Source organism: Poecilia formosa, unplaced genomic scaffold (assembly GCF_000485575.1).
Source record: "Poecilia formosa unplaced genomic scaffold, Poecilia_formosa-5.1.2 Scaffold208, whole genome shotgun sequence".
Lineage (NCBI taxonomy): Eukaryota > Metazoa > Chordata > Actinopteri > Cyprinodontiformes > Poeciliidae > Poecilia > Poecilia formosa.
This window is the reverse complement of record NW_006800147.1, coordinates 274266-290138: the sequence shown is the minus strand read 5'-3', so window position 1 is coordinate 290138 and position 15873 is coordinate 274266. Positions and strand designations below refer to the sequence as shown.

The following is a 15873-nucleotide window of genomic DNA, read 5'->3' as shown; positions in this document are numbered from 1 at the left end:
TCACTGTTGTAACTTTTTGCCCCAGCCTGGATTCGAACCCGGGTCTCCCGGGAGGAAGACTGGTGACTTACCCATTGAGTGTGTGTGTGTGTCTGCAGAATGTGGCAGTTTCTCTATCCGTTTAATCAATTAATGATAATGATAATTGATTAGTTTAGTTTGGTACAATCCAATATAAGGACGTAAGACGTGTCTGCTAAGGATTATAGCAAACATGTCTAAAGACTGTGATCTAGTGAGATGAGACCAAAGTTGAATTTCTTTCCCTACATGCAAGATGCTGTGTGAGAGAAAAACTAACATACCATCCCCACTTTGGAACACGGAAGTGGCAGCATCATGCTGAAAGGACAGCGAAGCTGGCCTGAGTTGACGGGAAGATCAATGGTGCTAAATAGAGGGCAATCCTTCAAGAGAAGACGGTGGCAGAGGTTCAACTTCCTCAAGTGAGGCCAGTTCCTGTTGATCTATGTGTCAGAATGTGTCCCAGATAAAATCCACACCCAAATCCAACTGAGAATCCAAACTGGAAGATTGATTTTGCCACACTACTACTATCCTTCCAAGCATCTCTGAACTTGAGCCATTTCACCCTGGAGAACAGCAGTAATTTCAGTCTCTAGTCATGCAAAGCTGGTTGACAGATACCCCAAAAGGCCTGCATTCCAATTAAATACACTGAAGTTTGTGGCTGAACTGTGACAGAATGTGAAACGGTTCAATACTTTAACAACAAACTACATTATCTGGACAATTCATTATTTACTCATTTCAGTGAGGATTTATGTTCATTTTGCTCATCAGAACTTCTTATTGTTTGCTGATCAGTAGTCCAGAAACAGTTACATTTTATTTCTTAGTATGTAATTATACAAATTCAATTAAATAATACTTTTGTTGCTGTAACTCATCGTAGCAGTCAGTCTTCCAACAAACTAGAGGCCTCTGACTGAATATTGTTGCTGCAGGACATGCCAACAGCTCATTATCAAGGCAGCAGAGACAATATCCCATGGCAACATGTCCTGCATGACACAATAAGTCGTTGGCAAGCACTGCTAATCCACCCTGTCTGTTTTTGCCTCTCCTCTTTAAATTCCTGTCTTGTTTTGTGGATAGAAAGCCGGATTCACAAAGCCTCCTTTTCAACTCCTGTGGGACTATTTGAACTTTTGAGATGCTAATTAGGTGCCAGCAGATGTAAAAACTATACCACATTGCCCTGATTACACATCAAAACAACTGTCTGAAAGTAAAAATCCCAAACCAGCGCATCGTCAAAAAGAGGCAGCATTCCACGGGATTTCTTCTCCTCTACAAAAACTTCACAAACCAACAGATGAATATTTGTAAAGCCACAGACAGAAAGAACATGTGAGGTGGGATGATCAAATGTCTTGTTTGAGGACCAGTTGCATCAAACAGGCAATCGTCACCATGCGTGCAGAAATCATGGTTCTTTATAAGTTGTGACATAAAGCAGTGATGTCAGAGTTTAAAGGGACGGTAAACAGAGGAGCAATGAAACAGAAATAAATCAGAAAAACTCAAATAAAGAAGCATGTGCACAAAAGATTAAAGCAGTTACTTAACTGCATAAAATAAATTCACAATAAGAAATTTTGCTGGACTATAAATTGTCCTTGAAGTTATTGCGATAAATGATAATATTGTTGTTCTGAAACCATTTTCAAGTAATATCATGGTAATGGCATAATAATGCAAGAACACATTGTCAAAGATTAATAAACTTTAAATTGTAATGATCATTGAACCCAGGAACTGGAAGATATTTTAAATATCCAAAATAAACAAAACAGAAGCAGCAAATAAATTTAATTATGAAGTGTCTGTAGGCAAAATTAACTAAAACAAAAAATAACCAGTTGAGACTGGAAAGTTTTGTCATTTAGTTTTTGTTAGAGAGAAAAGAGAAAAATGATAAATCATGCAAATGGAAATTAGTGAGCTTGCGTTAATTTATCATGCAATTAATTGATTTATTGTTTTTCAAGAGTTTGAAAATAATTTATTATTCAGCTATTCACATATAGTGTGACTTTAACAAATAAAACACACGTGGAGGTAAAAACTGAAAAAGTAATATCTGCAGACTAGAAAACTTGCAATGCAACGAACTAAAGACGCAGCCACATTTTGTGCAGCACATCTGCAAACTGTCAGCTGCGCTGCGATTTACTTAACATGTTTAAAATATATTGCACCGTCAAAGCATCATTTAAAATTAAAGGCACAGCGGCGGCTCTTTAACAAGACATCTGAAAGGTTTATCGAGCTAAACGCTATAAAACACAAGCTATAATCCTCTAATACATTTATGGTTGTGATTTAGGAGGTTGATGGCTTTTAGAGTTATTCACAGCATTAAAGGAACATTAATGTTCTTCTCTTGCAAACAGGAAGTCATGAAAGCGTAGCTCATCTCAATGGGGAGATAACGTAAATACAAACATGTATTAAATATAATGACGTCCAAGTCAACATGCACGCTGCTAATTAATAATATGACTTATGAGAATAGTTTACAAAATGCAGACTCTTCCTTTTAAAACAAATAAACAAACAAGTAATTCATGTGGTGAAGCAACACTTAATTTCTGTGTCATTTTACCCTTCAGTCTAAACTTGCGCTGAACTTTGGAAGCATGATTGAAAGGTCAAGAGCAATAAACCCATCAAAAGAAACACGCCTGGAAAGCTGGTTTCACTCTGCAGTGGAGACAGTGTCATTACAAACAACTTCACAGGCATTCTATACATTTTTTGGGTAATAAGTATCACATGCAACTCAAATTATACGTTTTCACACCACTGCTACATTGTGCACCCAGGTTTGGAGAGCATGTACGATTTATAAATGAAAACTGTTTCTCTCTGTATTTCTCCATAAAACTCAGAGCGATCAAAAATCTCATTGTCAGAGCTCGCTTTTCTTCTCTTGTCAAATTAATAATTTAATTGCCCAGATCTGTCAGACATGTCAAAAGTCAATCAATTAAAAGCAGTTTTTAAAACTGATTTTTTTTTAAATGGTATTGGGTTTTGTTTGGTAAATCAAAATAAATCATTTGAACTAATATAAGATCAGTTTTATTTGCCAAATTAAAAGATGTAACACACTCAATTTGACAGTATCTGATCTATAAGGTTATAAAAAGATGTTTTAGATACAAAATAAATCATTTGAACTTTTACAAATGTATGCATTTTATTACATAGATAGATAGATAGATAGATAGATAGATAGATAGATAGATAGATAGATAGATAGATCGATCTATAATATGCTCCTAATATTAATAACTACTTAAATATTTCAGATATTTAAAGTTAAAGTCTGTAAAGAAACTTCAGAATCAGCCAAATTATCATTATTCTTTGGAAATAAACAATATTTTCATTTCTACCAACTATTAGTCATCATTTAGATACATTTAATTGCCCCACATTTGGGTTTTATCGTTTGTAATGTGTGATGTAAAGAGCTTCTAATTAAAATAGGGTCCCTGAGGGGGCCGTGTGCTGAGATCCGTAAGGGGCCCCGAGGGTGTTAATCCTGCTTTGACATGCAGGGTGGGGCGCTCACACAATCAAAGCATCGCAAACAAAACCCGTGCTCGACTAAAATGTAATAATAATATTTTAATTGCATGCTTAGGTGCAATTCGTGGAAAAGCGAATATCTCGAGATATTTTAATATCTTGGTTTTGACAAGAGCAGACCAACAACAGGTTAACAAAAACCATTGTGCAGAAAACGTGACGTCGGCGTCGTTTACCTGGAAGCCAATAAGAAATAGTTAAAGAATCTAATGTTATAGGAAGAAAATAAATCGACTCTTTATGCGGTGGTTATCAAAAAAGGAAACGGGTAACTTGTTTTTGGATTTAAATCAGATTGCAGAAGTGTGTGGTTCTGGCCTGGTCCGCTGCTCCTCTCAGAGTGAGCTGTCAAAATCAGGCGAGGCGTCACAGGCTGACTTCGCTGTTAGCATTAGCCCGCTGGCAGTGACTGATCAATTTTAAAGCGGTTATTTGGGTTTCAACTTAACCATCGCATCTCTATTAACGTTAAAACACAGCGTAAACGTACTCTCACTGAAACACAAACAGAAATGTTTCCGTGTGACGCTTCGTCACTGATAACCATCTCGCTACGGACATGCTAACTGATTAGCCAGCTAAGGTTACTGATGATCAGTGACGAACCAACACAGGAGTCTTTGCTATCAACAAAAATAAAACCACCCGCGGTCCTTACCGGCTCGATATAAAGACACGCCGCTTCTCAAGTAAACTCGGCTCTTGTTGACGTCTCAGATAAACATTTGGTCTGTATTTCGAGACATTTTCTCAGAGGGTAATCCTTCACTGTAACGATAACGCTTCCCCCCTTCCCAGTCTCTCAGCGTGGTTGCTAACGTTACAACTGTCTCCGCCCCTTTTCGTCACAGGATACGATGGTCACACGATTTAGTGGAACACCGGTGTTGTGTGAAATACAATAAGCGTTAAATTCATAAACAAATCGTTAAATAAATTAAGAAGTAAATTAATTACTTAATAAAAGTAAATTAATTACTTAATAAACCTAAAAAAACAGAAGATTAAAAATAGACAAACAAATTCTATTATATTCTACTATACAACCTCGTTTATTTGCATTTTTTATTTTTATTTTTATTTTATTTTTATTTTTATTTTTTTCAAATTTAGCAATAGTGGTATCCTTTATCAAGTCAGTATTATCAAGTACAATGATTATTCTCATTTACAAATACTCTCATCGATGACCTAAATATCATTTAGGGAAATAATTAAACAATATAAATTACAATAAGTGTAAATTATATATAAGTTATTGATTAAGAATCAGTATCATGTAAAGAGTATTCACACAATAATTAAATACATTGTGCAGTGAACCCATCCCAAGTGCCACCTAGTGTGAAAAAATTGGAATACCAACCAAACCAAATTTTCCCTGAATATTCCTTTACTGTCATCAATGTACTTGGTGAAGTTTTAAACGAGTTATTCTCTCTCTTTTTTCTATTTGTAGTTATGGGCAGAGGTGGTGGAGTACCCCCAAATTTTACTTGCATTTTATTTGTTTATTTAACGAGTTGCATGACTTCAATATATTTTTACTCATGTTTAATTAATTCAGCTATTTTGTAAAACGGGTACTCAAGTATTGAGTTACTTATCATAATATGTGATTTCATATTTAAAATTGTATCATCAGAGAAAGATTACAGCAAGGAAAAGTATTTCAAATGATAAGATGTATGTTCACTTTACCGCCATACCAAATGGCATAAAAAGCTAAAATGGCCGTAGAACAATGAAGCTTGTGCACAAATTAAAGGAGTTTCAGGTACATTTTTGGTTAAAACATGTTTGTTCTTCATTCAGTAAAATTACTTGTAGTGTGTTTGTAGAAATTTTACTTAAGTAAAATTAGTGTTTTGTTTCCACTCTATTTAATAAATGGAATTCAACAGGGTGTGCTTTCTATGTATAAGAAAATATAAACAAAGTTAATGCTAACATTTAGGAGAGAAACATGTTAGTGCAGGAGATAAATTTACTCCTGCGCTAAGGCAGGAGTAAATTTATCTGTGGCATAAAATAGAGAGTTCATATGGTTATTTGCTGTGTTTATATATAAAGGAAAACATGAAGTTATAAGCAGTTCTATATGTGCTAATGGACAATACCAGAAAAGAAAAACAAGACCAAAAATAGTTGCTATAAAGAAGAAAGAACTTAGAACAAAAATAGAAAGTTAATATGTGCAAAATCTGCAGCAAAAATGGAAAAAATGTGAAATAAAGAAAAATAATGGAGTAATAATGGAGTGAGGAAAAGTCATATTTATGTCTTCTGTTAACAACAGAAGACATAAATATGAGAAGGCAATTTAAAAAAATATATTCTTCAAAACTTTATATGTTTGGATCACGTTTAAATCATTTTTGTCAACATCACTTCTTAAGCATGTACCTCATATTTTCACCTAAATGCCTTTAGAAGCACTTTGTACTATGCATTTATTTTAAATTTATATCATTATTTTTTATGTGGAGTTGTTGTACTGTAAGGAACTCATCATTATATTCATGTGTAAGAAATGCTTGAAGTACTTCCCTTTAAAACAGACTGAATCAAGCACTGCAATACTACGCAAAACCAGAAGAGGGCGCAGAAACACCACTAAACAACCACAGACTTGAGGTTGTGCTTTTATTTTGAAGGCCGACTCTGGTTGAGAGCTGAGCGCGTGCAGCAAGGCTCGAGTCCTTCACTCGTCAGTTACCAACCACCGAGGTCACCGGGAGTAGTGGACGAACAACCGGGTGCTGGAGCGGAGTCAGTGAGAGAACCTGAAAATGTACCGGTGATATGTCTTATATTCCTACCGTTTAACATCCAGACTGGAGATAGGCCGATAATTAATCCGCGGGGTTGTTTATTTTTAGCTAATTTAAGTAAGTTAGCCAGTCTGGTGTAAGTTAGCCTTTAGCTATGCTGTCAGGCCGTGTATTCCCATTATTTCTGGACCATGTGCTAATGTCATTATCAGCTGCAGAATTAGTGTCACCCAACAAGCTTTAGTTTTAGAAATATATTTTAAAAAAGGTTAAAAAGAACCGTGTGGCATATTAGTTGTTTTGAGTGTCGCAAATGCGAATGTCATTGCTTTTTAATTACTATGATTTATTTTCTAGTTAAAGTAGTGACAGTATTCATATTAAATACCTTCCAAAAGTGTTTTAATGTAATGTTTCTATTTATTTTTGGTAAACTTGTGATAATAAGAACACTGAACAAAAAAGTTCGATGCAGAATTAAACTTCAATATTTTAAACTAAATATAGGGATTTATTAAATGCATAATGTTAAATAAAGAGTATAGTTTGTTTCAACTTTCACGTTTTTTCAGTTTGCTCGTTATTGAACCAGTAAAAGTGAAAATGTAGGAATAAGTTTACATTACAAATAGAACATCATTTTGTGAGTTATATTACAAAATGATGATAATGAATCATTTCATCAAGTTATGAAATGATTCATTATTGTTTAAAAAATATATCTGTGCAAGTCAATATTATAAATAAAGCTGACCATCATAATTAACTATTTCTGTTTTTTAAAAAACAGATCAAGATCAATACAGATTTCCAAAGCAAATGATGAAAAATCTTGTGAATAATTTTTTTCTTTTTCTGAACTGTTTTTTCTCTTTGATTCTAAAAATCCTGTACATATTGTCTTATTGATTCCTCATGTTACAAAGCACAGATATGTAGAAGTATTTTATCAATCACTAGAGAAGTAGTTACAATTTCCCAGCAATCTGATGGAGGCAATCCAGTTAAACTTGCAACGAACAGAAAAAGTAATTTCATCTAACTGGATGTGGCATAGTGTCCTGAACATGTTGCTATCTTTTATGTTCATTTAGATATTTTAGCAGAAATAAAGTCCAAATGCCTGTTTAAGGAAACTGGTTTTCAAAATATTGAGTGATATCTGTATACTGCCGTTCATCCATGGTGTTTTTTTGGTATTTGCACGTACTGAACATCTGAGGCTTTACATAACGCCATCATTATATCCCCTCCTGAGCCCTTTGAGGTTAAATCTCCTCTGCTGTCGTCCTCAGCGGCTCCGGTGGAATGACGGCGAGCGCCAAGCTGCTGCCAAGTCATGGATAGAGCGCTGCCAAAATGACACACGAGACCCTGACGAGCTCCCAGTTGTCTCTCAAGGCCGCAGCTTTGCGAATGGTTGACCTACCGCTGTCCGTCTACAGCTCCCTGACACAGGTAAGCATGAGTTTTCCTGTGTGTTTCTTTATTTACAAGTAGATATCAGCATCATATTACAGTCCAGATTTGAAATAAACATATTTTAGAAGCTTATGCGCATAGATTTGAGTTAAATTCAGGAGAAATAATGGAAGCATGAAACGCCAAACTGTTCAATAATAAGAGAATGGAGATGCAGCACCTGGATAGGAAGATAATTTAGATGATAAATATTGAAAAATTATGTTTATGTATATTCACTTAATGCATGCCATGAACTAAAACATATCCAAATTTCAAACAGTAATTCCAGTAAGCAGCAACTTAAATTCATTTTCTTGGTTTCATAAAAAAAATGAATCTGAAAATCCCTTCATTTTCTGTTGAATATTCAGGCTTCCTGCAGCTGTTGTTTTTCTCTTGTATGTTTATAGTTCTGCTGGAAAAATAACCTAATGTCATTAGGAAAAACTTGATCCGTGCATCAGTAAATAATAGGGATTAAAATTCAGCTGTTGGTTTACTGTTTGTGCTGCACACAGTGAAGTTTGTCCACTGGCTATAAACTCTCATTTTAAAAGTGAAAGGAAAAGTTGCAGCATGACTGCAAAATAAGAGATTTGTTTCAGTCCAACACTCACAATGCTATAAACAGAACGGTTCTAAATTGATTTACTATTTTTCAGAGTAATTCAGAAACAGTAAGGCAGATTCTTCATTTCATTGTTTGGCGTTTTGAAGAACATGAAGTAAAGAATCTGGGTCCTGTAGTTCATGTAGTCGGTCGTTTTCTGACATTGAATGTTAATTTTTTTCCTTTTTATAAAGATTTCTGTGGCTTTAAATAAGTTGTTGTCAATCAGGGAAATGGCTTCAGAATATTTTTACTCAAAAAGGTAGCTGTCCAAGAAATTAATCAAGTAAGGGTAAAAAGGATTTTTGTAAGAAGGCTACTTATGTACTGAGTAACAGATCAGAACAGCTGATTTAATATTTTATAACTGTGGCACCAGAGAGAAAAAAATGGGTTATGTTCAAACTAGTCAGGTGTTTTAAAGACTAAAATTAAACGCACTAATAAATTAATTACAAATTAAGCAAGGAGAAAGACATTTCTAAGATAAAACTTATTAAACTAATGCTGACAGTAAAAAATGTATATTTATCTAAGTAAATCCAGCGATAATATATAGTGTTTACTGAAACGTTTTGACCTATAAGTGGCACAACAGACTCGACAGACGGAAAATAACATTTAAACAACAAAGCTTGTGTACAAACAAGAGGTCTCACTTCAACATAAACTGTAGGTTTGTCTCTGTGTCTCATGCATTTTCAGTTAAAATATGTTTTTCATTCAGTGAAGTTACTCACACTGGGTAGAGTTTACAGACATTTTACTCAACTAAGAGTAGCGTGTAAAGAACGATACAGTAAAGCTGTTTCCAAAACAGTTACTCAGTTTAATCTAATTAGTTACGACCTCTGCAGAGGAAGTTGTCCAAGATGTCTAATAAAATTTGATTTAAGGAAAAATTATTTCACAGTTTGTATTATAAACAGCAAATTACTTATTGTTTTCTTTTCTCTTGCAAATGGAAAAGCGTGCTTTACTGGATGCATAGGACTGCAAATCAATATTTATCTTAGATATAAAACAGTTTGTTTTTTTTGCCAGCTGTAGACAAGAAATTGTGTAAATTAAGACCTGTGTTAACAATGTTATCCTGCAGTTTAACAAACCAGCTTCCTGGGTTTTTCCCCTTAGATGGTTTTACTTTCACATTTGCTTCTGTGTGTCCTTTGGTTTAGGAAATGTCCCGTAGTTTCCATTAGATACCCACATATTGCTGTGTTTCTCTAAAGGGTGTGAGCATTTGTTTGATGTGAGACTTGAAGCTTGTTTGATATGATTAGGGTCGTCTGGTGGGAAAACGCCTTTCTGAAAGCTTTTATCGTTTGTAATGTTCAGCAGCAGCGTTTGTGCAAAATCATCTCATTCTCAGGAAGTTCTGCAGTTTTACTGAAACTAAATCCCAGGTTCACTGATCCCCAAAGCTTTTATTTTATGCATCCAGTCAGACTGACCATTTCTAAGTTGTTTGCAGCATGCAACAATATTGTCAGTCACTTATCATAAGTGATAAAAGTTTCACAATTCTGTGAGATTTAACATCAGGAACGATTCAGCTGATAGAAGAAGGCTCTAGTGTCCCACTCGTTTGAAAGAAATGCTGCAGAATCAGTCTGCACACTGCAAAAACACAAAATGTTACCAAGTAATTTTGGTTTAGTTTCTAGTGCAAATATCTTAGTACACTTGAAATAAGACAAAACTAATGTACAAATAACTTTTCAGCAAGATATAAGAGCTTGTTTTAAGTTAATTCCTTAATATTAGTGAAAAAGTTCTAGTTCCATTGGCAGATTATTTCACTTATAACAAGAATTATTTTCTCATCAAATAATTCCTTAATTTCACCAAAATTAAGGAATTATTGACTTAATACAAGTTCCTATTTCTTGCTGAAAAGTTAGTTATTAGTTAGTTTTGTCTTATTTAAAGTATACTAATATATTTGCACTAGAAACTAGACCAAAATTACTTGGTAATATTGTGTATTTTTGCAGTGCAGGGTTTCCCTCAGTGTATCATAAGCCTGGCAGGCCACCAGGCTTTACTTGTGCTCCCACCAGGCTTAGCATTGTTAATTTATCTTAGTTTTTTTAAATTATTGCCTTTTTTAATACTTTATAGTTTGTGTTTAGGTATTGATCTTCCAGTCTTCCAATAACACATAATTATGAAGTAATATTTTCAAATTTCCTGTCAACTTTAAATCTTTTTTAACTCAAAAACATGGCGTCAGGCTGGATGGATGACTGCCCTAGCACCCGGAGCACCGGGCTTAGCAAGTTTTCTGGGGGAAACCTTGCTGTGCATTTTTAGTTTAATCAACTTTACTGTGATATATTAGCATGCAGTGTTTGATTTTGGGGAAAAAATCTCTATGCTTCGTAGAATAGACTAAGAAAACATTAGCATGTTTGGAAGCTAAAATGTGTAGACTTCTTTTTAGGAGAAAAGTGTTGAATCATTGGGATTTTCTGGCCTCCAGGTGAGCATCAGCACTGGCACCAAGAAACTGGTGGCCGCCACAACCTTCGGCACCATCTCGCTCCTCCTCCTCGCTCGCCGCTTTCAAAGGAGGAAGGGCAGGAAGAAGGGCCAGTCGCCTCAGTGGGATCAGGTTGAGTTTGAGTTCGTCTCCCCGACGGCCGCAGAAAATGGTGAGATTTCCTGACACTCTTAACATTCAGACTGCAGCTGAAATCATTAATTTTAGTAATCAGTTAATTGTTAACTGGAGAATAGAGACTCCAAAAAGGTAATTTAATGAAAAAAACAATGTACTCAGAGCAGCAGTTAAGCCAAACTGGACCAAAAATATGTTCATTTTGTATTTAAGAAGGAGAAAAACCCTTTGTCTGTAAATATGTTTATCCCCAAACTCCTCAAATTGCAGAGTCTTAGCTTAACTTGGTAAAAAAAAAATCTATAACACCATTTGCTGTACAATTATTAATTGATTATTTAAAAAATACTCAACACATCAGCAGAAAAGCCTGAGCTTTTCACATGTTAATGTTGAAGTATTTTTTTCCCTGCACGTACATTTTTTAAGCATTCACTGAACAAATGCTGTTTTTGCATTTTAAGCATTAAAATGTTTGTTTTGTTATTTAAAAAAGCAACGAAAAACTTGATGTATTATTGCAAATTAATCAAACTGAAATGTTTGAACTTCAAACAAATCTTCTCCACCTTTTTTTGTTGTTTTTTTGTATCTTTTTTGACCTTCGTGGTGCAGAAGCACGTTTTCCTGCCGTGTTAGGACCTCACATCCTCGTTTTGAATCTTTATGTCCTTAGATAACACCAGCCAAAACATCAGCGTCACCTTCAGCTCGACGAATAGCTGCTCAGCTGGATCTGGGCTGGTTCTGACCACAAGAGATTACAGAAAACTGTCCGGGTCTCTGATGAGCCTTGCCTCGGTAAAACGAATCTCATCACCAGTTTTTTTTATTCTAGAAACTTAGAAAACCAGAAGTGTTAGACTAAATAGTTTTCTATTTTTAAAAGTAAAACATTCATTCCTGCAAGTATTTCCCATCACCCTGTGTAGTAGTTTGAAGCCTCCTGTTTTGTGTCTGCAGGTAAAAAGTGTGAACTCGTCCAGCAGCAGCACCTGTGCAAACGAATCCATCGGTTGGGATGGAGGGACGGACGCCGATGCGTGCAGCGTCGTCAACTTGTCTATCACCACACCTGAAAATCTCTACCTGATGGGTGAGAACTTCCCGTAACCTGATTATTTTTGTAGCCATGTGATAAAACTGCACCAAATCCTAAGTAAGCCTGACACAATAGCCTGATAAATTCTCCCAGAAGTTATTAAAATACCTTTGCAACTTTGTGCATTTATTATGTAAACTTTCTTGCTGCTGAAACGTGCTATAAAAATAAACTTGATTGATTAATAATGGTATAAAAGATCAATAATCTTTCAATTCTAGTGAACATGTGACACTGGAACTGGAAGACGTTTTAAATATCTAAAATAAATAAACAAAATAGAAATGGTAAATAAAATGAAATATGAAGAAAAAGGAGATAGTTGAGACCAAAGTACCAGACTGAAAACTTTTATCATCCAGGTTTTCGTAGAAAGAGAGAAAAGAGAAAAACAATAAATTATGCAAATGGAAATGATTGAGCTTGTTTTAATTTATCATGCGATTAATTTATTTATTCTGAGGAATTGTTAACTGGAGAATAGAGACTCCAAAAAGGTAATTTAATGAAAAAAACAATGTACTCAGAGCAGCAGTTAAGCCAAACTGGACCAAAAATATGTTCATTTTGGAATGCTGTGCTCTAAGACATGAACACGGTGTGCGTCTCTCTCAGGCATGGATTTGTTTGAGGAGGCGCTGCAGCACTGGGAGGAAGCGCTGACGTTCAGGAGCAGACAGGGTGACGACGACGACGCTGTGAGCTGCAAATCGGTCAAGACGGGAGCCGGAGATGCAATCGCTGAGCAGAGCATGGAGGTGAGAAACGAACTCGGCTTCCTCACTGACTGCATGTTGGAGCAGCTCTGTCATGTTTGCTCTGATTTGCTCTTTTTCTTGACTTTTCTTCATTTTTCATTTTATTCCTGTTTGGACGATTATTCTCTCCAGTTTTGGATGCTTTGTTGCAGGAAGTATTTCTTTTTCCTTTCCCTTTTATAGTGTCAAACAGTTATGATGCGTAACCGTGGCAACAAGTTTCTTTTTTCTTTTTTTTTCTTTTTTTTTTTTTTATTTTTTTTTTTTTACAACTGGGAGTAGGTGACTACCATCTCAAAAGCTCACCTATTATCCCAGAGGTGTTAAAAAGGAGGTTTTATGAAAGACAGTCATACAACAATAGTTTTCAGTTAGAGGACTCTTCAGATTTGTTGCAAGACTGACTGCTACTGGAGATCCCTCCGGCCCATAGATGGATAAATGCACTTTATTTATCCCACCAAGGGGAAATTCATGTGTCACAGCAACAGAGAGAAATTTGCAATAAACATCTAACAATCAAATCTCAATTAAGAAAATCTATTTAAAATAACTAAGAATCTAAACACCATTCATAAAATTAGTTCTTTAAAAAGAAGCTGATATTGCGCACGGTAAAATAATGTGGATGCTTCACTATCTACAATGATTCTTTAAAGATGCATGGATGTTATGAATTACTACATTTAATTTGCCCTTTGGAATAAATAAATGTTTCGGAATAGGCCTGCCACAATACCTAATTTGGCTGGATGATAAATTGTTCCAGTAGTTATTGCGATAAACAATAATGTTGATTTGAGACAATTTTCAAGTAATTTGATCAATTCTAACGAACATTTAACACTGGAACTGGAAGACATTTAAATATCCAAAATGAAGAAATAAAACATCTTAAGCAACAAGTAAAATTAATTATAGAGTCTCTGTAAACAAAGTTGTCCTTCAGAAAAATAGGGCTAGTTGAGACCAAACCACCAGACTGAAGGAAAAGGATAAATTATGCAAATGGGACTTACTGAGCCCGTTTTAATTCTTCATGTGATTAATTAATTTATTGCTTATTGTGATAAACCTCTTTTGGACCTGAATTAAATAAATATCCTGAGAGAAACGGCCACATGAATGGATGGATTTTAAAGCTGATAACCAAACGTATATTCAGAGGACGTAAAATAATAGGCCGTGCATCGTGTCTAATGGAGAACTGATGATGATGAAGTTACAGGTCGGCTGTTTGTGCCATGTTTGTGTTCAGGACGTCATCAGCGCGGAGTTTATCCACAGGCTGAAGTCTCTGCTGCAGCGCGCGTACCGCCTGCAGGGGGAGTTTGAGGGCGTGCTCGGCATGTCGGAGCCTTCGTCCCGCAGCAGCAGCAGCCAGGGTGAGTCACCCAGGCGCTTTATGTAATTCTTTATGCCAGCACATAACCCAGGTCTGCCTAATCCAAAGGTTGTTTGAGCTCTGCAGTATCTTTTCTGAAATATGCTCTGCAAAACATCCTAGTTCATCCCAGAGAATATGAGTTTACCAAATGTTTTCTCCAATATTACAGCTGGGTTTTTTAACCTAATCATCTCCATCATTCTGCTTACACATCGATTTTGGAGAAAAATGATGGACAAAATGGCGTTCTTATCTCACCTTTATGGCAGACTATTAACAACTAAATCAACATGATCTACCTGATAGCATTTTGACCCTCATTACCTTTTGTTCTGTTGGTTCATTTGTACTCAGTTTGTTTCTTTTTTATGCAATAAAAAATGGAAAACATCCCAGTTCAGTGTTTCATCAATCCAGACAACATTTAATTTCCCTACATTCTCTATCATCTGTTTATCCATCTATCCATTTATTTATCAATCTGTTTGTTTATCCATCCATCCATCCAGCAGTCCAGTTGTTTGTTCTTTAATCTGTTTTTTGTGCATCTATTCCTCCTTTAATCAGTTGATATTTTGCATTTAAAGCTTGACTTTGACAGAAATGTCTATCTTGAAGTGAATTAGATTATTTACACAAATGAATGTCACAATTCGTATCACTTAATGAATCACTTTGTTCACTTTTTGATCAGTTCAGTCCAGAAACAACATATTCAAAATGAAGTACGACTATTTCATTTTGGCCAATTGCTGAAAACGTCTCTCTATTCTTGATGTATTTCCTTTCATTTTCAGAGTTTATGCACAGATAAACTCCACTGAGTAGCTTCAGAGCGTCCATGTTGCTGCTTTTGGAAACTGAATGAACAAACTCAGCGAATGTTTGTGAATGTTTTCATTCTGCCTCGCAGGTCAAACGGCGGACCTTCTGGCCAGAGAGGAGCTGGACGACGTCTGTGTCAGAGACAGCATCAGCATCGCTTCCAACGACTCCTTCGTGTCGGCAGCTGAGGTAGGAAAAACATCAAACTTTTCCCTGAATCATCTCAAGCAAAGACTTTAGATTCCTGATTCAACTAACTTATTTCATTTTACTATGTTTTCACCAAAGCACATTTTCATGCTGTTTTTTTTTTCTTCCATTAAACCAAAATCTCATCCTTAAAAATGTGTACTTTTAACATTTTGGTATCAGAAAGTTTGGTTTTATTTTTGCACCTCAAGTTTGACTTTGATGCAACAGTAAACATGCAGAAACGTCTTTAACCTTGTGTCGAAGTCTAAGGTTGACTCAAATAGCTGCAGGTAGCCAGAACTCAGTTTATCTTCTTTACTTATTAACTCTCCTTAACTCTCTGTAGGGGGTTGAACTTTGCATCCGGCACTATGGGTCATCTTCACCTGCAAAGTGCAAAAATAAACTGAACTGTTGTTCAAACTCATTTGTTTGTGGAACTCCCCTGTTTGAGTCCATCTGTGAACTTGTTTCTTAAAATTAGTCCTATTTTGATGCTACAATTATTCACAAA

The 15873-nt window shown here is 35.5% G+C and overlaps 2 protein-coding genes across 4 annotated transcripts in view; one reads left to right on the top strand and one right to left on the bottom strand.

Moving 5' to 3' along the window:
- Positions 1-4445, bottom strand: part of usp33 (ubiquitin specific peptidase 33) — a 38169-nt gene extending 33724 nt beyond the window's left edge. For both annotated transcript variants that reach the window (XM_007567411.2, XM_016679331.1), the window contains exon 1: positions 4283-4445. The gene's annotated coding sequence lies outside the window, so the exon portion shown is untranslated. The remainder of the gene's footprint in view (positions 1-4282) is intronic.
- Positions 4446-6304: 1859 nt separating this feature from the next.
- Positions 6305-15873, top strand: part of miga1 (mitoguardin 1) — a 19548-nt gene continuing 9979 nt past the window's right edge. Inside the window, exons 1-8 of one of the 2 annotated variants that reach the window (XM_007567405.2) lie at positions 6305-6418; positions 7694-7856; positions 10958-11129; positions 11772-11896; positions 12059-12191; positions 12813-12955; positions 14214-14340; positions 15256-15356. In XM_007567405.2, coding sequence (XP_007567467.1) covers positions 7758-7856; positions 10958-11129; positions 11772-11896; positions 12059-12191; positions 12813-12955; positions 14214-14340; positions 15256-15356 — 900 coding nt within the window. In that variant the 5' untranslated portion in view covers positions 6305-6418; positions 7694-7757. Of the gene's footprint in view, positions 6425-7693; positions 7857-10957; positions 11130-11771; positions 11897-12058; positions 12192-12812; positions 12956-14213; positions 14341-15255; positions 15357-15873 lie in introns of both variants that reach the window. The other variant, XM_016679333.1, reaches the window with a different exon arrangement.